Here is a 25211-nt window from a genome sequence, read left to right on the forward strand (position 1 = left end):
TATATCCTTGACTACAGGTTCAAAAGATCAGTCTCTCCTTTCAATCTGTACAAGAGGCTCACTCTTCATTTCTGTAAATGAGACTAGATGGGCTTAATTTTCTCAGGACACTTACCTGCTCTGCAAGAGCAACAGCCAAAAGGCAAGTAAAAATGAGGAACTTCATGGTTACTGAGTCCTGTAAAATAGATAGAAAGTCAATCGCTTTTTCTATCTTTAGCATCATTTATGTCTTCACTGGTTGTATATGACTTCATGTTTTTCTCCTCTAATAAAGAAAGGATTATGGAGCTTGGCAAAAACAGATTAAGTTAGGAGTCACGTGTATGCATATGACAAGCTATTCATAAGGAGAGTATAATATGAACTTTTTACTTATGAGATACAGAAACTCCCTCCAGCCATAGTAAATTAAGAAGTCCATTGCTTATTATTATACAAGTAATTTATTTAGCAATTTATTCATATTTGTTACCTACCATATCCCAGGAACCTTCATAGATCCAGAGATACAGATTATCTATTATAAATGTAATATTATATATACATATATAATATAAATATATTAGAACACATTGTTTTTAAGATATATTGATTTTTTAATTACATATGATTGTGACGTCAGTGAGTATGCACTCATGAGCGCCAGTTCTGACAGAAGCCAGTAGAGGGAGCTAGTATGAGCCAACAGCCAGGAATGAGGAAAGAACAAGAGCTCTTAATATCTGTGTCATCTCTCCAGTCCCGGGACATCATTTTTCACCATTCGTTTTCAATTTACAGTTAATTTTCAAGCTCAGGGAGAAAAAGAAACAGAAAAATAAATTGTAATTGGACAAATATTGAGAGTTAAGGAAATGTTTTCTAGTTAAATTTTTTTTTTTAAGGCGGTGGCGGGGAAGAGACAGAAATCTTTAATAAATAAATAAATTAAAAAAATAAATTTTTTTAATATATTGGTAACAGAAATAGATGCAATTAATAAGCAGCACTTCTATCCAAGGACAGAGCCAAGTATAAGAAATAAGTAGTTAAAGATGCCATTCCGTTTTACAATAATATATGTTATATAGATTAGTAAAAGAAATGGAAACATTACCTTGCTTCCTAAATTGGAGACAAGCTGTCAGGCAATGAGAGACCCAAGACGAGTTATCACAGCACTATTTAAATCCTGTCTCTCCAAGATATGGTAATTGGAGGGTTTGAAGTAACCCAAGATAGACTAGACTTCTAGGAAGTCAGGATGATTAGAAATCAGTACATTTTGTTTCCCATGTTCCTGGGAGTTCCTTCACTTGGGCTGATCTAGAACATGATAACACAAAATGCGGATGTGGTGATGACGAGGCTCATCTGTTCTCTCTTTGACCACTCACATTTGCCTTGCCCTGGCTGCCCCATCCAATGTAAGGATTTCCCCCAAGGGTGCTTTGATGTCTCTCTATTCCAAAATGTTCATGTACATTTATTTTCTTTAAAATCCTAAATTCCACATTCTGAAATATAGGTTAGCTCTAGATTGTTTGACTCATTTTGCTACTTCCATCTTGTCAACACTTGACATCATTTGAAACATTTTCTATATTTGTAATAAATTAAAACTGTTAAAATATTATTTCTGCTTATAATTACAACTATAACAGGCTTTTGCCTAGATGATGAAACTTTGAAATAAAGTGCCATCTTCGATTCATCTATAGTAACTTGAAAATGGATTATTTTAGAAACCTGGTTTTGATTAGCTGAAAATGTTAAGCACCCGGATTTTAAAATGCTGGCACCTTTGTGTGGAAATCTGTAAGGAATTTATAATAGAGAGAAGTGAGTTTTCCAATCTGAAGATCACCAATAGGTCTTAGATCCACTTGCCTGTTATTCTATTTGTGAAATCCACTTCTCCAATAGCGTCCTAAATATTTCTTTCCAAACAGATGTAACAGTTAATTGTGCTGAACTAAAATATTTTTATCAGTTTTGTATTATCTAGGATTCATAATATTTTTCATAGACTCCAAAGCCTCTAAACATCTTCTTAGTAGTTTGATTTCCCCTTGTGGACTTGGCACACACACACACACACGCACACACACACATACATCCACAATTTCTCCAGGGCATGTCATAAACACCATGGTTCCTTCATTTTAGAATACCCTTCATTCAAATTCTATATCCCGGAACTCCATGTTCTCAAGAACCCTGTACTCAGATTTGAACACCCATCTCTGCAAAGATTTCCCAGGGAACCTAGTTTTTCATGTTGGCAATCACAAACCTGCTATCACAAACTAACTTGAAAATAAGATTGAAATTATTTACTTTATAGATTTGGTAATTGTTTGACTACTTAGTAAATGCCAGGAATTACGCTAGTCATCTTGAATAAAATGTCATTTTAAAATCTTCACCAAGACAGGATATAGTTAATATACTAATGGAAGGAAAACACTAGCAGTTGTAAAGAAAGGGATTGGAGAAGATAAATTCATTTGTGCATAAATAGGATGTAAAAAAGAATTCTTAATATACAGGAAGGTCAGAATTATTTCAGTGGGTGTGTACAGACCCGCCGCAAGTCTTGAGGTACATTAACATTTAACATGTAACCATGATGATGATGTTTGCATTTCATTGAGAAAGTTATAGCCAAAATTTTTTTACAAAAATGCGAGCAAAATGCTCATCAATCGAGCTAGAAACAGATGTGCTGATTACATTAGGAAGATTAGTAATTGATTATTGAATATGGACCCACTGAAAGCTGTTGTTAGGTTCTGAGTCTTAGTGTAAGTAGTCTTTTGTAGGAAAAACACTATACTGAATTAATTCATGTGTGTTGTAGAAAATGAATTATATTACATAATTCTGATGTTGTAATTTGTTATTGCATTATTCTATAAAGGTAATAGTAAGCTTACATTTTGATACATTCTGAGGCCTACAAATACAATCTAAATTTGAAAATTAAAAATGATGTTCTATTTAATTCCTTCTCCTGTAAGAACCAGTGGGAGCTTATGCCTCTAATTCCAGCACTCAGGAGGCAGAGACAGTTAGATCTCTATAAATTTGAGGCTAGCCTGGTCTACAGAGTGAGTTCCAGGGCAGGCTCCAAAGCTACAGAGAAGCCCTGTTTTTAAAACCCAAAACCTCAAACAAAACAAAACAAAAACAAACAGAGGATCAGGATTTTGACAAATGCTCAGTTCAAAGACAGAGCAAAAGTAAAGAGAAAAAACTATGTAACAGGATTATATGGTCTCCAAGAGAATACTTACATAGTTATTTCTTCTAGTAATACTTCTGTTGAAATATAGAACAAATATTTCCAAGTTAGAGCATCAGTAGTTTGTGCAAATAAAAAGATTTTTCACCAGGGTGGGGGAATATTCACTTTTATAGAAAAAGGAAAGCAAAAGTCTTAATCTTATTACATGCTTGAGAACAGAATTTCTGAATACTGTCACTATTATCATTCCACACGGGACTTATGTAGAAATAATTTCTTAGTTGTTACTTTTATTTAAAAACTAAATTATTTTATTTAAAGTTGTACAAAGCTGACGATGAATAGCAATTTGGATGAGAATCTGTCCCAATGCCTAGGAATAAGAGTAACTTAATTAATTGCTTGCTTGGCTGATAGTGTCCAGGTTTCTGCCTTTTTGTGTTTCTGTGGTTTTATTCTTTTTTCCATATCTCTCAGCACTTACATGTCATTTTAACCTCAGAGAACATTATTTTCTGATAGTAGAGCATTCCACTAAACACACATGATTTTTCTGGCAATTAGATTGAGAGGACATCAGGGAGAAAGATCTTCTGATTTCAATAGAAGAAGGAGATTAGGGAAGTCATGCGATGGGTGTGTAGCTGCACCTGGACTCCTGTCAGGAAACTACAGTTTTATTCCAATCCTTTTTCCACTAAGAGCACTGTGTTCTTTTATCAGCCCATTTCTTTATTGAGTAACTCTTCTTGAATTTCATTATGAGCCAAATACATCTGAGGAAAAAAATGTTTGCGAATGTCTAATCTGTACAAAAATATGTTTGGTTATCTTCAGGCTATTTTAAAAGCTAATTTGAAGAAATTACTCATATGTAATGAATATAATTTGATAACCAATCTGAAAGTACAGAAAAATTTATTAGATTTTGTTAATCGAATGAGTAGGAATTTTCTTTTTCATTTTTACATGGGTTACATGTAATGGACAGAAAATTGATTTTCATTTGAATGAGGCTGATACAATAAAAGAAGCTCTAGTTTTATTGTGAGCTAAAGTAGTTATTTAGTAGTCTGGGTAGGAGAATTGAGCTACATGTCCTGATTTCAAGCAGCTTTTTTCATACATATATAAATTTGATGGTAGATGTACAGACAGCTAGATGGTAGTTAGATGATAGATAGATAATGGATAAATAATAAAAGAGATAGATTGACTTATATATATATATGATGGATAGATAATAGATACCTAGATAAATAGATAGATAGATATTGTTAGACATTGTCTTTCTATACAAGCCTTGTGGGACAGAGCCCCATAAGAACAGGAAAAGAGCTGGGAAGATAGGTCACTCCTCTCTATCCCCCTGTAGCATCTTCCTCCATTCCCTCTCCCCTGGCATTCTAGCCATTTTCAGGCCTCCACCCCATGTCTTTAGAACAAGCCAATGAAATTATATGTTGCCATGCGGAGGAGACAAATATATGTAATCCTCTGTCTCACAGTACTAGGGCTTAGTCTCCCCTGAAGAAGAAAAGTACTAGGGCTTAGTCTCCCCTGAAGAAGAAAAGTACTAAGGCTTAGTCTCCCCTGAAGGAAAAAACACACCAACAAACAGAAAAATGAAACCAAAATCATGGAGTCCATTTTGCTTTGACCAGCTACTCCTGATCATGAGTCTAGCCCTGGAGGATAGTTTATGCAACCGGTTCACTCCACTGGAAAAAACCTGACTTTTTACTCCTCCAACAGATATAAATTGCCAGTCACCATAGATGTTGTGGGCTAATGTATCCAATAATGTTGTCATTTCCAGAGGACAATTTATACCCTTCCTCCTCAGGTTACAGATGTTAAGAGTGTTTTCATACCCCTTACATGAGACATTCCCTGAGTTGGGGAGTGAGGGGTGGTGGGTTATACATTAGTTCCATCTAAGACTGAACACTCACAATGTCTCTCAACACTTTTACCAGTGATGAGTCTCTTCATTAACTACTGTCCTCTGCAATAAGAAGCTGCTCTGACCGTTCTTGGAGGAAAACAAATCTATAGGTATCAACAGAAGTTTCTATCAGTTCAAGACTGGGTAAAGAAAATGCTGTATACAAAGACAAAAGGAATACCACAGACCTTAATAAATAATTCTTGTTACTTTTGACTACACTAATAAACACAGGGAACAGCATTATGAGCAATATGATCAATCACAAGACAAATAGCATGATATTGCTCTATAAGAGTATTAAAAACAAACAAACATATGGACCCAAGAATTGAATGGTGGTTATCAAGGGGTAGAACAAAGGGAGGATTTTTTGAGGAACTGTTGGTCAAAATGTACAAAATTTCCATTAATTAAAAGGAATAAGTTATAAAAATCTATTGTATAATGTGGTAGTTATAATTAATAACCAACTAGTTAACATTATAGAAAGATTCTAAGTGTCCTTGAAACAAAAGATAGCAATAGTTTAAAATAATTGATATGCCAGGTTGTTAGATTCATTTCCCAGAATACTTCATAAAGTCACACATAACATAAATATGTTATGCACTATTAATTTATAAATTTCTAAAAAATATATAAACACAAAAGCTAAAATTCAAGTGGTCCTGGTTTTATACAAACAAAGATGTTTTAAAGCTTGCAGAAACTTATACCCTGTGCTGTTTTTGATTACTAAATTTTACATATCAAAGCTCATTTTATTGAAACTTACAATTTAATAAGCTTTATAAAGGATAAGATCTTCTATGTTTAATACAAAAATTGGCACTGACTTTTATCTAATGGTTGTTTGCTAAAGCAGTGATCAACTATAGAAAATTACCATACCAGAACATATGCTGTCATTGCTCAGTAAAGGAAGAACATATGTTTTCACCCAGGACTGAATGCTATGCTCTTCAAAGGGCAAGGTTTTCACTTCCCTAGCACAGCTCAACAAAAAGATATTGATGTTAGCGCTATCATAGTTATAAACCATGACCATCTTTTATTCTGAGATTTCCGATTTATTCTTGTAAATCTTTAGGGACAGTCTATAGTCATCAAACTGTACTGGGAGATACTCAAAGACAATTCTTAAATTCTTTTGTCAAATTCTTATTGTTAAACTCTCTTGAAAAATTAAAAAAAGTTTATTTTGATCACCCTGCCTTCAAATTTGATGCATGTTTATTACTGTTTCATTTTCTGGGACAGCCTTTGAATGCAAATGTGAGGAAGTTATAGTTTTATGTCCTGGAATCTCAATGACAAGACACTACCATTACCTTGAAAGCTCTTGTTGATTATCTTGTGAAACAGACGAAGACAAAGTCTACAAGCAGATGAGTACACATGGGCACTATAGGATAGAGATAGTAATTAAAGTCGTTCATGTGGCTGAGATGAGACAGAAAAAGGGCAGAGTCAGAATGTAAGTGTGCTGAAGTCAGAACCACGTAGAATGGTAGTGCTGTGTGCCTGAAACCAGACGACCACTCTAAAAGGGCAGGAAGAGACAATTTCATGAGGCGGTGCTTTAGGGATGGATTTGAGAGTGGGTTTAACAACAGGGTGAGGTGGGCCTTGAAGAGTGACCTTGTGAGTCTTCCCATCTCTGCTCTAGGGAGAGTCTGAGCAGGATTGGATTAATTCTTACAATGTTAGAAATCAACAGTGAAATCATTAGATTCTGACTGCTCTTTGAACTTCAATAAACTTTATTTATTACTTGATGAGGGTAGGGTGTGTGTGTGTGTGTGTGTGTGTGTGTGTGTGTGCACCCGGGTCACAGCATGTTTGTGAAAGTCAGAACACAACTATTTAGGAGTTGGTTTTCTTCTTCCACCACGGGGTCCAGGGATGGAACTCAAGTTGTTAGACCAGTCCTGCAAGTGCTTTTGCTGTCTGAGCCATCTCATTCTCTCTGATCTCACTAGCACCTGCTGCAGGCAGAGAACTGGTCTGGGGTGGGAGCAGCCACAAGAGCCAGAGAACTGGCCCTGCCCCTTACCAGCCCTCGGAAGAATGGATCCTGCGCCTCACCTGGGCAACACAGTAGAGTTGGCCCTGCTGGTGTGGGTGCAAATGCAAGGGATGAGAGCAAGAGAACTGGCCCCGCTCCTTAGTGCCTGTTGCAAAGGATGAGGTAGCCTAACCCGAGCTGGAGTGCTTGCCCTGGTGGTGAGGATGAGGGAGAACTGGTGGATTTACCAACCTATCCACCCAGGCATCGTTCCAGGGTTATGATTTGGCCCACCTCAACATCCACCCATCTGTGACCTTCTGGAGCATGTGAAGGGGCTGGTTGTGCAGATCCAAAGATGCAGAATGTTAATAACATAAGGCAACAAAAGGGTATCCAAGAGGAGTTCCTTTGAGGGACCAGTATCAATAGTATAGCAGAAGCCAGAGGCCTCTAGCTAGACCAGCCGTTGAACCAATGAACTCTCTGGGATGTTTGCTCTCATCTAGTATCAAGAAAACATACAGACTAGTGTATGCCCAAAGAAAACAACAGTTCAATTCCCTAATTTTAGGAATTCATCTCTAAGCATTTTAGCATTGGGTATGTATGTAATTTCTTTTACATCCTTTGTATCCCGAAATAACTGTTCTAGAACTACACTTTGAATTAGTCATTTTTATTGAGTAACAATGATTAGTTGAGTATGTCTTCCTTTCTTTGCCCATGTTTCTATTTTTTTAACCATCCTTTGTATGTTTACTTATTCTTGACATACGTATAAAGCATTCTTCAAGTCAGTAGTTATATGGGTAATACAAAAGTTAAGATTCTAAAAGGCATTTGGATGTGATGCTCCAGAGTAAACTTCTTTTGCTGTGAAGAAAAACCTTTCCTAACTGATTTGAAAAGCACCTAAATTTCTATTTAATTTTGAGCATTAAGACTGTGGCTCTGCTTAACCATTTACAAATAAAATACCTTTTGTTAATTCTCTGGCAATTTCATTTTCATGTATGTAAGCAATGTATTTTGATCGCCTCCATGTATAATTTAGTTCTTTACTACCCCCATACAAGCACGATATATCTTCTTCCCTGCTTCATTTTTTTCCTTTTTATGTAACTAATGAATTAATTAGTACTTCCTGTTTTAATGTTGACTGATCTTGCTGGCTTGATTTTGTATATGGCATGTGTAGGTAATAATGACTGCAGTAAGTTCATTAGTGCAACAATCATAACATGTCCAAAAGGCAATATTTTATAGAACTCCTCCCATACTCTGGCTCTTACATTCTTTTCACCCCCTATTCTGTGATTATTCCTAAATCTTGGATGGTGAGGGTGTTGATAGACACCCCATTTACTGCTGAGTACTCAATGGTCATGTATGCTCAGCATTCTGACCAGTTATGATGTCAACACTAAACACTGCAGGAGGAGCTTCAATGCCCAGGTGAGGACAGCACTAATCTATGAGTCTAAACATAAATAAATTTTAAATATTCTTAAACTCAGTTTGACAGCATGGCCATGTAGCAACAGAAGTAGGCTGCTTCCTAGGATCCATTACCTCTGATTTATGGGCTTTTGACCAGGTTTACAGTGTTGGCATAAATTCTCTTCTCTGGAGCAGGTTCAAATCAAGTCCAAACATGATTGGTCACTGTCTTAGTTTGCTTTTCATTGCTGTGATAAATACCACATAACTAAAAAGGTTTGTGAAGAAAGGGTTCATTTACTTTATATGCCCAGATCAAGTCCTTTACTGAGGAAAGTCAAGATAAGAACTCAAGCAGCCAAGAAACGTGAAGGCAGAAGCTAAAGCAGAGATCCTGGGGGAATGTGGCTTACTGGCTTGCTCCTCAGTCTCATGGTTAGCAACCTTTCCTATATCTACTAGAACCACCTGCCCACAGTGGCTGGGATCTCATATACCAAACATTAATCATGTAAATGACACACAGACTTGCCTACAGGTCAGTCAGATAGAGGCAACTTCTAAATTGAGGTTTCCTTTTTCTTTTTTTTTTTACCAAGGCTTATAATTTGTGCCAAGTTGACAAATCAAATAAACAAAATAAAACAAAACAAAAATGTTAACAGTTACCTACATAAACTTCATGCTACTGATGTACTTATAAGGATGTTTTGCCTGGGAAATTGGTATTGTAGCATCTGGGGTTTATGTTAGCTGATAACCAGTTCTTTCTCGATGGCCTGCATAGCACGTTCTGGCATGATAAAAGCTGGTCAACAGTGAAGAAGCTTTCAGGCCAGTTTCAGCCTGATTTCTCTATGTCTTACCAACTGTCTTTAGAATAGGGTTTTACCATCAAGTTCTGGAGGCCAACCAATAGCAATGGAAATAGCTGGTGTTCTTAGAAATCTTTGGAGCCTCCTTGACAAGTAACTTACTGGGAGGTATACAACAAGCTGGCACTAGGATTTTCATTAAATAATAAATCTTCAGGTGGAATCATTGTCTGCTCATGCAAAGTGCCAATGTTAAAACTCCTTTTTAATTATTTTTTAAAATGTACCTTGCAGAGCAGTGGACTTCCATAGTGTTTCTGATATATCATTAATTTTGTTTAGCCCATATCCACCTTTGTTTTCCCTTACTTCCGTCCCCGTTCTTACTCGAGCCATTAACCTTCAGAATTTTCCATTCTGTTTGCACATCATACGTTTTCTACTCTCACCCTACTCCTTGATAGCCCGTTTTGTCCCCATGACCCCTTTCTAGTTTCCCGATATTCCATCTTTGAATTTCAGCACTACAGGAAATGTGATAGTCAGAAAAAAAAAAAGGACAATCAGCACAAAGTGTCATTTCTTTTGTTTGAGATTTTATCTTCCATAAACAGATGGCTTCAGGAGCGTAGATTATGGCTAACCATGTTTTCCTATTTCGCAATAAGAGAAAGAGTTTTTACCTTGATGATCCAGTTCCATGTTTTGAAAATAAAAAAAAGGAATGTTTCATTTAGAGACAAATACTCGGCAAAGAGCTATTTTGATTTTAAAAATTGGTTTCATAGAATCAATATTTGCCAATGCTTATTCTAACTTCAAGTTTATTTGTAGCCTACTTTGATTAGTGGAAAAAATTTTGCTTTCTATCTATACCAATGAAAAAGTTGAAATCTGGTCGCAGAATGGAGTCCAGACCCTCAAAGTCTGTTCTCTAATACACAAATGAATTCACTAAATAAACACCTGTGTTCCATTTTGTTATAATATGAATCTGAAAGTTTTCAAGAAAATACGAATTTATAAGGAAGCAGCTTACATAAGAGAAATTTAAGAGTCATTCAAGTTGATTTAATTTTAATTTGAGAAATATAAAAGTAACTATTTAACAGCTAAAACAAAGATGATAAAAACTCAGGATTTTATCAAAAATATCTCCGTATTATCAGATTGCAGATGATGAAAATTCACAGATTGAAAAAATAATGAAAACATAGGCATATTTACAAAATCAAGAGAACCCACAGAACCTTGCCCTGTGGAAAAAAAGGGTCAATACAGCATACATTAAGGAAGCACTCAAGGAAAGAAAACTGGGAGAATTACTAAGATGTAAGGCTTAATTGAATGATCATGCTCACAATAATGCATCAGACATAAGTATAATTTCCTCTACTGTCTGCTTGTTAATTATTCTGGTTGAGTCTATGTGTGTTAACAACAGTGCATATTATAGTTGCTTGGCAAGTTTAGGGGTCCTGCTCTGTGACTCCTATCACCATTCTTCCCTTTAGGAGGACTAGCTTTAGTGTGGAGTGGAACGAGAGAAGGAGAACTTTGAATGTGATGTATCATCTCATTGAAGGAGGGTGAATACATGCTTATCCTAAGCTATGGAGAAATCACATTGAGAGTCTGCTGTGACTTATGCTGGGTGGTTTTGATAGTTTCACCAAAAGAGAAAGATTATTTTCTAAGAGGAGCCAAATAGAGCTTAATGAAATTATGAGAAGAGCGAAGCTGTTAAATGCTTTTAGAAAAGGGTGAGGTGGAAGTTAGTTTTAGCTCCAGTAAGAAAATCTTTTCTAAACGCTATTGATTGCTTAGAAATATTTCAGAAATTCAAATGGGTAGAGTAATAGTTGAACTGTTAGGAGACTGTTTTATGCTTTGAAATTTACGGGTTGGGTTATACAGTGGTAGAAGTCTATTTTATGGGTTTATGGAACCAGGAATCTTCAATATTTCAATTTATCAATGGCAGAAAGGCATTGTACACTATTAAATAAGATATTTAAAAAGGTCTGTGATAAAGTCCAGATGAGAATAAAGGAAACAAAACCAAATGAATATGAGAAGAGAAACCTTAAATAATTGGACAATAGCCCCCGCTTTCCACCTTTCCAAAATAAATATTATATAATGACTTTATTTTGCGTATGATTTTTAATGAGCTACCACATTAAATAAGCTGATTAATGCCAGTTTCAATGGCATGATAATTTGCACCTCTGCCTAACTGATGTATTTTTATGAATATCTTTCCACTCATTCTCTGATGTTCTGATAATGGGCTTAGTAACATTATGTACTTCATTTACTTGCCGTAGAAATTTGCTTTCACTCTTTCTCCTGTTAGACTTATATTCCTCTAGCTCCTGCAGATATAATTCTCACCTCACTTCTCAAAGTTCTGCCGGCTTCTGTAAGCATTTTACTTGCTTGCATTTTCTAAAAGTGCTTCCCGTTGCTCTGTGTATTCTTCCTTAGTGATGCCACATGTCCCACATCACCTCTAGCTCTTTTTCTTCTTTCTTATTATATTTCAGTGATTAAAATGTGAGCATGAAGTGATGGAGTCTTTGCTTTTGCTGTAAAAAATCTGCAGAGTTGCTCACCATATTATAGTCTAACTCTTGAGAGAAGTTCTTTTAATGTTTCAGTCTTAGATACTCACTTCTCCAGGCTCATACCTGCTCAACTATTGGGCATGGCCACTGTGAGAACTATGATAAAATCATGGGGTATGGTGGTATGTATAGATGCAGAAGGAAGGAAAATTAAAGAATCAGTGCTCACTGGTAAGGACATGGAACTGATTGAAGCCAATACATTTGCAAGCATTTAAAGATAAAATAGCACCACCTTTGTATAATTATTGGCCTCAATTTTACAGAATTATTTCAGTGCCCTCTCTTCATGGTTGGTTAAGTTTTATTTTCATAGAACTGGTTGTTTTAGTAAGAGTAGCCTGGTCTCAGTGTATGACGAAACTGAGTGAAAAGATCACACAGTGAAATGCATTTAAAATTTTAATGTTTTGGCAAGAGATATTTTGGTTCTTATCTCAGAATTGGTACTCAAAGAACCTCAGTTAGGCAATACAGTCAACATAGTTCCATAATCTAAAACTGGCACATCCAATGCAATGCACAAAGAAAGAGTATTAACAACACAGAAAATATCACACTCTCACACTTTATTTTGGCTCAATATTGTTGTCTTTTCAAGAAGCATATAAGGGAATGTTGATAGTAGGAGACGATATGATGGATGGGGAAACTATGCAGAAATCAATTTCTACTCAAACCTATGAACAAAGAAAAAATAACAACATTAAAATATATGTACTATCAAAATATATACAATATGCATAGATACGTCTGATTTATATGAACATTCAAACATACTGAGTGGCCAGATATAAGTCTTCATAATTAACACTAATAGATGATAAAGTGATTTGATATACTAATGCTACCAAAGTAGCTGCCATTAATTATTGATTGTCTAAATGATACTTAGGGTCTAAATTCTTCAATACATTTTATAAAAAGTATTATATGTAATTTTTCTAATAATTGAGAAATATTTACATTACCAGATCCACCACTTAGATGCTAAGAAGAAAATATTATTATAAATGGCTTAAAATTTTAAAGAAAGAAACTACATAGAAATAAATCTTCACAACTACCTATCAATCTCTCTGCACAAAAGCTGGACAGATATATCTTCTTCAAGGAAGACATTTTGTGTGAAATGTTAAATGAAAATATCAAGTGCATACCAATATGGCCACTTATGCTTTTGACAATTTCTACCCGATGTTATTACTTCTGTTTGAACCAATTTTGTTCGACAAAGGAATTTTTGTATAATTTATTTTTAAGTACCCATAATTAGCACATGTATCCAAGTTACACAGATAACTAATTGGCAACTCAAGAATTTAGAACAAAACTTAAAATGCATCAGTGAAGTTTTGGTAAATAGTTGAAGTGTGATTTTTCTCAGGCTTTGAATGCAAAGCTTTTTAAAGTGTGGCTAAAAGCATTGCTTATGTCCAGGGCCAAAATGTATTACCTATGGCTAGGATGCAGCAGTTAATTCAAGAATCTTAGCAGTATCTCTGAAAGAAGAAGGAAGTACAATGCATTTTAACTCCCTGAGGATATTTACATTTCACCTCATGGACCTCATATATTCCTTAAGCATCTCACATTGAACCTAAATATGAATTTTACTTTCTGTACTGAAGTTTGTCTAATGATTGCTTCATGCCCAGAGACACAATCCAAGAAGCAAAAGTTGGGAGTATGCTGAAAATAACTGTCACATATGGGACTCAAATCTAAAGGTTTTAATGTCAAATCACTAATATTTATACAAAATTTTAGTTTCTTGTTCCATAGTTTACTTTGTTTGGCACTGGAGGAAAAGTATCCTAAGCCCAGGGCTTTTATTAAGTGGTTGGAGGTAGAACCACTGAGTACTGCTTCACGTCCACTCTGGTCATTTAACTTTTGAATTCTTTTATAAAATTAAAATTAATAATACTCAATGTTTCTACCTCAATAAACAGCTAGAGTAACCTAGAGGATATTAATTCTCAAAAAACTCGAGATATAGAGAAGGCTCAACAATTAAGACTTCGTGTTTTTTTTTTTCCAAGAACCAAATTATAACTGCCTATAGTTCCAGCACTAGGGAGATCCAGCACCTCTACCCATTGTGGGCACATGCAGCCACATACACATGTCCACACAGACACACAAGCGACATATCGTTAAAATAGTACAAATTAAAAGGGACGATTTTTGTCTACTTCTTAGTCTTTAATTTTCCTGGAAAATGCTCTATGTAAGAAATTAAACACAATATCAGTGCAGGTCTTTGTTATTGGTGATTGTTACATTCAACAATTAGTGTTCTTGATACAATTCTAAGGACTTAGATTAAATAATATGATTTTTAGATGTCCTTGAAAATTTAAATTTACACTATTTTATTTTTGTGTAAAACATATTTCATGTTATTACATAACTTTTCTTGCAAAGCCAACAATTACAATTTTCATTATATTTAACTGTATTATTTATATACTAATATTATATTTTATCGTATCGTCACAGTGCACGTACCACATAGGGAGCATATGGGTAGGTGTATGGCCTATTCCAGTAGGTCACGGGCATCTGCTGCTGATGAACAGCTTGGGGGAACTGGGGGATGGTGAACTGATGAAATTGGTTATTCTTGATCTAAAAGGAATAAAAATATTAAAAAAATCACTCAATAATCTCTTTGCTTCAAAAACAGAGAGGAACAGAAGTTAGTAAATTCTAACTCCAGCTACATAGGCACTAAAAATAAAAGTGTAATTTATTGTCTTGAATTTGGTTATAAATATTTTCTTGGAATTGAATGGTGCAATAATTTGAATAAGAGATTTATGATTATATATATACTAATTGAATTATACAAGGAATTCTTATTATCAGGAATATTTATATCATGTATATTTTGATATATGATACCAAAATATATTAGTAAGATGAGAAATTTATTAGAAATTGTAACTGCAGAAAACTGTGCTCTTTTAAATCTCTTGGTTAGTTTTTGATTTATCAGAAAATGTAATCATTTCACTAGATGAATTAGTAGAAATGTCCTTCAGAAATAAATTGCACATAAAAGTTTGAGGGTAAGAGATAATTAAATTTGTAATGACTCAGAATTATAAACTTTCATTTGTCAGGAAAGTTCTTATACCAACACAGTCATTATTGTGACAGGTGAAATGAAGCCAGCAACAAAGAATGTTATAAAACCAATGTAAAATACAAAAAATTCGAATGTATACAAGTACAAATAATTTAAAATTTTTATTGACAGAATCACAGGCAATTAAAGGTAAGATTTTGAATAAGAAGCCGGTAAAAATTTACTTTCACACATCTAAAATAATCTTATCAATAAATGACGTTTCTAAGTATGCTCCTTCATATTATAAACATTTTAAGTCACATGTTACTGCATAAAACTAAAATAAAAAGAAAAAACTTACGAAATCAATAATCTTCTTCAGGAGTTCCTTAAAGAAAGAAAACACATATATGACATACATACTGAATTGAGCACTTTATACTTTGGCCAAATTTATTCTTAGATATAACAAGACTTGTCACTCTGACATACACACGCATAATGATTTGTTCACTGAATTATGTCTCAGTTTCTCAGATAATAGAAGCACATTTCTTTATTTGAGTACTCACTCTAAGTTGAGTTTGCGCATGTTACTCATTTTTTCTGATGTCTAGAATCTTTTAGGTGAGATAATGCTTGTTTGTGCTTTAAATAAATGGATAAATACATGTGCTTAATTTTATTAGCATACTAAACCATTTTAAATAGCACCCTCTTGTTGCAATTATTCTAAATAAGTATTTGCATATGAAATATCCATATCTATGCCTTGAGTGATTTTATTTACAAATTGTATGAGAGACATTTTCAGAAAAAGTTGGTAAATCTTTGCTTGGTTAAGAAAGTCTACTAACAATACATTTAAAACAGGGTTTTATAACTATCAAAACCACTAAATAAGGAGATCTTTATTTCTCATGGGAAATAACTTGGTTTATCAACTTAATTCTTCAGGCTTTCGTGCTAAGTAAACGACTCTTTTCTAATAAACAACTACAAAATTAAAAGCGAAACTTTAAAAGTTTATGCAAGTTTGATAGTCATGACTCACCTGTACAGCAATGGTGATGGATTCCTTAAAAAAGAAATAAAAATAATACACTAAATTATTTCTGTAGTAAAATATTACTTACTCTAGTGTCCTTCTCACTCATCATAAATAAGGCACAAGAAATTAAAACTAGATCAGTTGTTGGATGGCACTCCAGGTGTCTTTAGGCAAGGGGCACATGACATCACTAGGGAGAGCTTTTGAAACCAGCACTGATATGGGAACTTGATTCCATACTTGAGAAGGACAGCTCACAAAGCTGGGGATGGACGCCATAACTCTGTTCAGTGACTGCCAACAAAAGAGGCAGCGTTGACTTTTTTGTTCTGGTCCAGTACGGTGTAACTATCTCTTGCTAAATTTAAATGTTACTTCTTTCTTCTGTCCCCATAAAGATTTTTACCAATGTTATATAAAATTGTCATATTTAAAATTGTAGAGTCCTGTCTATGGAAATGTGATAAAAATGTTGTAATATTTTAACATTCTTATATATTTCACAGTTAAGGAAATATATACTTAGTTAAATAAATGTTGAAAATAATGATATGAAGCAGGTATCACCTACATTCTTGAGTCTGGAAGAAACGGCCAAACATTTTATTGGTATAAATAGTTTAAGAATTAAAATGTGACAATGGAATATTTACCACTTGCTTATAAACTTATATTTACTCCAATCAAGAAAAGCAGTTTTTAAGAAGACAAATATCAAACAAAATGATAAAAGACAGTTATTAAGACTAGTTTTAACCGAGAGAGAAGAAACTAATCTACTACCTGTAAAATATCATAAAGTACCCTCTTTTTAAAGTTTTATATATACAAGACAAAACCTCCCAATGGGGTAGCAAAACCCAGGAGGTTACATATGTACATAAATATATATTTGTGCTTTGTAAGTAACAATTTATTAAAGATTAAAATTCATTAACTTGAGGAATGGGACGGAGGAGGAAGGTAAAGATACAGACTCATTACTCATATATGAGATATTCAAATACATAAACATGAAATATTATTATTGTGAGAAGGATTTAAGCACTAATTTCTTGTTCTGCTCTGGGGAGGAAAAAATGTCCATTTGATTCTTGGCTAACAACTGAGATCTACTAACTAATCTACAATCTTTGCTTCCCAACACTGCCATCTCCTGGACATAATAAAACCCCAAAGCCTTTCTATTTCAGATGCACAGGATTTTATTGTTTAAGATGTTTCATAATCATCTGGCATTCAATACAATACATTAATGTTTATTTGGTTTAATGATAGTGATGGCTTCTTATTTTCTAGGGGAGAGTTAGAAAGTAATGTACACTCCAAACACAAGAAACAGAGAAGGGTGGTCATGTCTGCAAGGTCGTTTACCACATAGCTTATTTTTGGTAGTTCAACAGCTGGCTCCCTGTACACCAGATTTCATACCTCAAGCTATAGATAAGATCCTACGCCTGCATTGTTTGCTACACGACACTTACTACTCCTGTTTCAAAGACCTCTCTAAGCCAAAAGCCTTATTGAAGTGGCAACATCAAATAGAACTTTAACAGTTGGATGAACTTCTTTAGACTTCAGATTACTTTTCAAAACAAAGATAATATTCTCAGCTTCACAGATTTACTGTCATAGCCACATCATATCACACATAAATACGTATTTGTGAGATTTATTTATAATTTACCTTTCTAAAAATTATTAATAGTGCTTTTTAAATAGTAATTTGTCTCTATGGTTTGTTTTAATTTACATTCCAGAAAATGTTATAAAAATTCATTTGGATTTTACTTTCTGTATTTACACTGATTGGAATTTTTTACTTCAGCTAATTAGTTTTAAAGTGAACGTAATAGCAAAAACAACACAAATAAAAATGCACCGCTCACCTGGTTGGGAATGTTCCGGATGGCCTTACCCTGGGCCCACTGGTTCAAACTGATCTGCTGTTGGGGAACAGGTGTGCAAAACTGGGAGCAGGAAAGATCCTGGGAAAACTGCTTGATTTTTTTCTAGAAGGGAATAAATGTACCAGTGTTTATGTAGTGCCTGTTCTCTGTGGGTCAGAGTGTATCTGTATGATGTCAAATTTATATAAATATCAAGTCTTTACTTTTGTTTACTAAGGTTTACTAAGCAAAAGACATTTTGTTTTGTAATGCAATGTAAAAGTGAATGAAGTGAGTTTTAGAATAGAAGTTATTATTAGGTTAGGGTTCTAGAAGGAAATTTTTACGTAAAGGGCAAAATGCTACGTAAAAGTAGAAGAGTTGTCTAGGGAATGTTTTACATTGCTATTTCTTTCTCTCTTCACATTTGTCTCAAGAAGTTTGATGTCTGCTCCCTGAAATAGTGATATTTATATTTCCTTGGATATAGTGTAACTTCTGAATATCTTACAGCATCACTGTTTCAGTAATCACGTGAGCTGATGGATGCAGTGGCTTATATACTAACTATCTAAATGCCCCTCCTGGATTGATCCAATTTTATTTGGCTGTGGCTAGTTGCCTACAAATGTTTGTTTTAAAGATGAGACCACACAAAAAAACACATTTATTTTCAGAGACTTTTCAGTCCATACGGATAATAATAGAGTGTATGTGTAGAAGAACATTGATAACACATTTATTTTCAGAGACTTCTCAGTCCATACGGATAATAATAGAGTGTATGTGTAGACGAACATGGATGTATCTTTGATTCCTTGTCATGTCAGATGTGCTGATACATGAAAATGGTGTAAGTGCACAGTGCTATCAGGGTTTGGACACGGTGTGAAAAAAGAGTTTTTAGATAACTGTTTGTTTAGAATAGATTATTTTACCTTGATTTTAATAGTACAATGTGCTATTTTGCTACAATAGTCTTAGAAAGGATTTTTCTTCTTGCATAAAAACAATGATTGGGTTTTTGTTTGTTTATGTTTGTAAATTTCTATGACACAGCTAGCAGTTACCCTCTAGCATCATTTAAAAAACCTGCTGCTGTGGTGATCATCGTTCATTTGGGTTAAGGAAGATGTAGGCTGGAGGAGTTGAGTAACTGCTCAGGGAGCTAAGGTTGGAAAGGAATTTGCCTGGTTTCAGTCCTCCCATTCTTTCTTGCTCTGCGCATTCTGATGTCTCGTGGCAACGGGCTTCATCACCATTTGTTCCTCAGAATGAGAACACTTAGTAGCATTTGACCTTAAATCATCTATCTTTTTGTTCGTTCAAAGAGAAGCACTTTGACTAATTACGTGAAGGATACGTTACATAAATATCTGAAGGAAAACAGTTAAAACACTTTTTCTGAGTTTTAAAATTTAGTAAGATTGCCTGTTTTTTGGTTAAAATTCCATATTTGAAGATATTATTCACATATACAGTAACAGTTTTGTCAAAATTTGATATTAAAGATTTTATTGGGAAGAAATGATATGATCATGATAAGCTTACCTGCTCATTCAGGTTGATCTTTTGTTCTTCAGTCTGCACAATTTTCTATTGAAAACATTACATATATCAGAGAGATACAGACAGAAATGTTGTTAATAAAATAACTTAGTTGAATTATAATTGCTCACATCATTGATTTCCTCAGCAGATTCCTAAAAAAAAAAAAAAAAAGAAAGTAGCTTTACTTTAATTATATAGCAATAGTTAAATATAAATGATTTTAGTAGGCTGTCAGGGGCAATTATTTAAATATTCAGAATCCAACCACCCAGGACTAAGATATTAAGCCACTTAAGAATGAAATAAGCTAAATATTTATCAGAACTTTCTAAATTTCCTTTTTTTCCTCTACAAAAGTAATAGCACAATTAGAAAATATTTAATTCAACACTTTTTAGTACTATATTATTCAGATTTTTTTTAAAATTTCTGCACATGAAATGCAGGCAAGTGATCAAGATAAATAAATAAGAACAGCCAGGAAGTTAACTTATGCTTGTAATCCAGCATAGCCTGTAAACTTAAATTCTGAGAAAGTCTCTTTCCTGAGACATTGGCTGTGAAGAGTTTAGGTGATAAGGCTCCAGATTATGACCCCGTTTAGTGCTGCCAGCCCTTTTCAAACACTTCAATCTGTCAGCATTGTTATCAACCAAAGGTATTGGCAACACACATAATAACTAACCCAAACCTTTTTCTGACTCTATGAAATGGTTCTCAACATTTAATATGATAGTATAATATTGAAGATTTAGTAAAAATGTGGAGTTTTTAGTTCAACCCAGAGTTCCTGATTCAGCTTCTTATGTAGTCGCATGTATAGCAAAGAACAGGGTATAATAAATATGATCTTATGAATTTAATCAATTTAAGGTAGGATGGAATATTTTAAGACTCTGTTCTTCCATTGAATATTTATATGTATATCTTCCTTCTTGGAAATATCAAGTTATTATAGAACACTATGATTAAGTCACTATTTCTCAAAAATAACACAAAAGAAATACTAACTTACCTCACTGGATGAACTGCTAGCAGAGACCTTGATAAATAAATTAAAAGTAAAACAAAAAAGAATTAGTGACATGAAGATAGGTTTATCAACAATATTCCTCCAGAAGCAGGAACTACCTTCATTAGCTTCATACCATATTGATTCCCCCGCATTACTAATATGCAAAATGAGAAAGAGGATAGAGATAAAACACTAATTATGTGATATTCCTCTGTGTATTCTATGAATATGTTTTATTACCACTTGTTAATAAAGAAGCTGCTTTGATCTATGGCAGGGCAGAGCTAAGCAGAGAAATTAAACTGAATGCAGGGAGAAAGAAGGCAGAGTCAGGGAGGTGCCATGTAACTGCCAAAGGAGAAAGATGCTGGAAACTTACCCATATGCCACAGTCTCATGGTGATACATAGATGACTAGAAATGGGTTACTATAAGATGTGAGAGCTAGCTAGAAATATGCGTGAGCCAAAAGGGTGTTGTAATTAATATAGTTTCTGTGTGATTATTTGGGTCTGGACAGCTGGGAAATGAAAGAGAAGTGTCCATTTACACATTAAATCATGGTTTATAGGCACCGATGATTAACCACATTTGGGGAAATGGATGGCCCCCTTATCAGGCAAGTAAATAGGTTTTGGTGAGCATAGAGGGACAAGACTCCAGTGCAGATAGAGTCAAATTAATGCTCAGATGCCTCCAGATCCCACCTTCTGGCTTATGTCAGGAGGGGTGTTGTGGAAGGTCTGGGGGATATTGGCGATAATCACATAGAAGCATTGTTAATCAAGTATAGTTAAGATGAACCAAAATCCTCCACTATCTCACCTGTTTTTATTTGAGGTTTTCTAAAAGAATTAGGCACATTGCCCCTACAATATTATTTATGAAGTAAGAGAAAACCCATTTTCCTAAGGAAGAAGTATACTAACAATCTCCACTTTATGGGGTTATATCAAAATAACCCATTAAAACGTGGTTTTGAAATGAGACACAGATATCCTTGTGGGTTCTTCTCACCTTGGTGCATAATGGCTGCCTAACATTGTAAATACATTGACCTTTTGGAGTTCGAAGTTGAACAAATAACAGTCAAATGGGCAGCACATTGATTAAAAAATGAATTTTACCTGAGCTGTTTGGAAGAATGCATCATTGGCCTGCTTATACTTCTGAAAAGAAATAAATGACATTAATTTTATAGCCATATTACTTGAAAAAATACTTTAAAATATATTTAATATAAGAAACTATGACTTACTCCTTGGTAGATTCTGGTAGGTTCCTTAGAAAAAAAGTGAAAATGCATTTTGATTACTTTCTAATTCTTTACACATACTTCCCAAAGTATTGATGAGCACTGACTATTGAATCCAAGAGTTTATAGTAATTATTTTTAAGATGACAGCAGCAAAGAGAGAAGGAACACTTTTTCTTTTTCTTTTTAATCTTTTAAAATTTTTTTCTTTGATTTTTAAGTAAAATCTTGGCAGAAAGCACAGCTATTTGTTGGTGCCATTGAACTAGAATCTGTTAGTGGAGCATGTGAAGAAGGCACCCATCGACTGGAGCCCTACCCAGGTGCAGATGTGCCTGCATTCAGTACTCCAGACATAGATGCAACAAATCACCATAATCATTCGCAACAATGGGAGTCTTAGACTAATGTCAGAGTTACTGAACCATAGGACGATCAGCATAGGGAAGGAAAGTATGCAAGTTTGATGCTGTTGTATATTTTGGCTTATTTTCCCCATAATTTTTTTATTTCAATGGATAAACTTTAATTTTCCTATGGATTTGTAGGGTGTTATTGCTACTCATAAAAATACGAATGAGCAAAGACATATAATTTACTATTAGGTGCCAGAACCAGTATTCATAATAAAATACCTTACCTCTCTGGATTGTTCCTTTACCACCTATGTAAATTAAAAAAATGATTTAATTTTTTATAGCTTATTTAAAATGGCAAGGTGTATCTTTTTTATTGATAAATGACCCGAAAATTTAAAACAGAAGTTGAGGCAAGTGAAGTGACTCAGCAGTCATAGGTCCTTACTACCAATTATGATGACCTGAGTACATTTCCAGGACCACACAGAAGGCAAGAACTGTTTTCCAACTCCCTTAAACTGTCTTGTGACTTCCTTATGATATGGCATGCACACCACACACACACACACACACGATTAAATAAAAATGGCTTAGATAAAAGAAAAACAGTTTGTTAGACAAATTTAGTAAAAAAGAACTCTCTTTGAAAAGTTATCTAAGTCTCAAATATCAGTACAGAACTACTTCAATACAAACACTTTTGACAAACTTTAGCTTTCTTTTGATAGTTACACTGATACACTGTTAGTTGAATGAGTTTTTATTGTTACTTTTTTAAAAGAAACTGTTTAAGCTAATTATAAAAAAGTAAGAAAAAGGTACTGCTCCCGTATAACACTTCCAAAACATCTTATTATTTTATCTGTATACAATAACTTCTGTGTCCTAGAGAGTTAAGTCTATGTTCAGAATGAGGATTGAGACAAAAATAACAAAAATTATTGGTACTACCATGTATGTAGACTGAACTCCAAACTGTGTTAATAAAGTCTTTTAAAAATGTATTTTCTATTATGTGCTCTTCATTTTATGGCATCATCACATTGTCATTATCATTATTATTATTATTATCATTTTTTTTTCAATTTTTGGCAAATAAGTTGTATTCAAATCCAAGCTTACTAATACTTATTTCCCTTAAAGTCGTTTTTGTTATAGTTATGGTGTGTGTGTGTGTGTGTGTGTGTGTGTGTGTGTGTGTATGTATTCATGTGCTTATATGCAGACAGGGGCATGCATTCATATGTGATCTGAATGTCAGTGCCTGCATTACCTGAGGCATTTCCCCTGATATTATCTTATCTTATTCACTGAGACAATATCTCTTTGTTGAATTCAGAGTTCCCTGATAGGACTAATCTTGCAAGTCTGCTTGTTCTGGAATTCACTGTCTTATGGACTTCGTTTTCCAAATGCTTGAATTCCAGGCTGGCAGCTGTAATGCCCACTGGAAGTTTATATGGATTCAGGGACTTCAAAGTCCGTCTTTGTGCTTGTGTTCCAAGTGCTTTATCTATGGAGCCATTTGCTTGATCTATATGTCCTCATGTGTATTTTGTCACCATGAATTCTAAACTATTCTTTTAATTAAGAGTGACAAAATTCTATCAACTTATTGACAACTGACTTTGGAATTTCAAATTATAATTGTGGTGTTTTCTTATATTTCCCGAGCACATGGAAAGCAGAAATGGCTTCTCCAGAAAGCTCTAACAAAAATTACAACATATTCTGGAAGGGAAACAACTCTTTTCTCTTATTGTCTACACTTCTGCATCTTTTCATTGTTGATACTTTGTATCATGATTGTCCTCCCTTGTACAATATAAAATCAATATAGTAAGAAATACTATCAATACTACCACTGATATAGTTTCCAAGGTAACAGGCTCAATCTCTATTTATTGTTGACAATGCCTGCATCTTTTGCATATAGTAAAAGGTTCATTCTTTTCATAATTCAAAAATGAAGCCATAGCGTCATGTATCCCTGTTCACTTACATGCTTCGCCAGAGCAACAGCCACAAGGCAGGTAAAGATGAAGAACTTCATGGTTGCTTGGTCCTGTAGAATCAAGTATAGAAAATTACTATTAATCTTATCATGAAATAATCATTTTTCTGTTATTATACATGTAATAATAAAGGTAATGAATTGAATAAAATAGAATATGTTTGGGAATTTTATGAATATAAATAGAACTATCACAATTGATTTTGAGACTTTCTTTCCCTAACAGGTGATATTTAAAACCATGTTTACTAAAATGTGAACGGTTCATTCAGAGACATCATAAATTCCTAGAGGTAAACTCAACAGAAGGACATTTTGTTAAGAATGATTGTTAGAAGGATGAAGTATAACAGAAATTCCTTTTGAAATTGGATTTTAGGGGAACTCACACATAAAGCCTAGCTTTCTAACAAAGAGAAGTAGTAGATGGAAATGAGACCGGGTTGAGAGTCGGGGATCCTGAACATTCTGGGTCAACTCTGGCTAGAGACTGAAGCCGAAACAAGCTACTCAGTATCATCCGTCTTCTTGTAACATGCCTGATGTGTGGAACCCGAGTCCACAGTCTCCGAGACTGCCCCTAGCTAAAGACACGTCCACTACTATAGCTGCTGAGAAGTAAATCTACAAGGTGCCCTGACAACCTGTGAACCAGTTCCGTCTCTCCATTGAACCAAATTAAAACGGAAATAAAGTTATTCTAACATCTTTTCACATTTTGCTCTGTAGGAATTCATTAAGTTAATTAATGCATTTGTTTTACATTCTGACTGCAGTTTCCTCTTCCTCCTCCCGTCCCAACCCCCACCCCCATTTGCTTCCCCTCAAATTGCTCCTCCTCTATATCTGTTTGAAATGGGGCAGACCTCCCATGGTTATCAACAAAACATGGCATATCAAGCTGCAGTGAGACGAAGTA

The 25211-nt window shown here is 34.4% G+C and overlaps 2 protein-coding genes across 2 annotated transcripts in view; both read right to left on the minus strand.

The window, feature by feature from the left end:
- Positions 1-166, minus strand: part of LOC142832347 (alpha-S2-casein-like B) — a 13508-nt gene extending 13342 nt beyond the window's left edge. The window contains exon 1 of the mRNA XM_075942784.1: positions 116-166. Coding sequence (XP_075798899.1) covers positions 116-166 — 51 coding nt within the window. The remainder of the gene's footprint in view (positions 1-115) is intronic.
- Positions 167-14578: 14412 nt separating this feature from the next.
- LOC142832348 (alpha-S2-casein-like A) lies at positions 14579-24331 on the minus strand. The gene is made up of 8 exons (XM_075942785.1): positions 24281-24331; positions 21792-21833; positions 20665-20691; positions 19778-19801; positions 19650-19694; positions 18099-18221; positions 16213-16236; positions 14579-14713 (listed from the first exon to the last, which is right to left on the minus strand). The coding sequence occupies exons 1-8, from the start codon at positions 24329-24331 to the stop codon at positions 14579-14581; spliced, it is 471 nt and encodes a 156-aa protein (XP_075798900.1).
- Between the last annotated feature and the right edge of the window lie 880 nt (positions 24332-25211).

This window comes from Microtus pennsylvanicus, chromosome 12, assembly GCF_037038515.1.
Source record: "Microtus pennsylvanicus isolate mMicPen1 chromosome 12, mMicPen1.hap1, whole genome shotgun sequence".
Lineage (NCBI taxonomy): Eukaryota > Metazoa > Chordata > Mammalia > Rodentia > Cricetidae > Microtus > Microtus pennsylvanicus.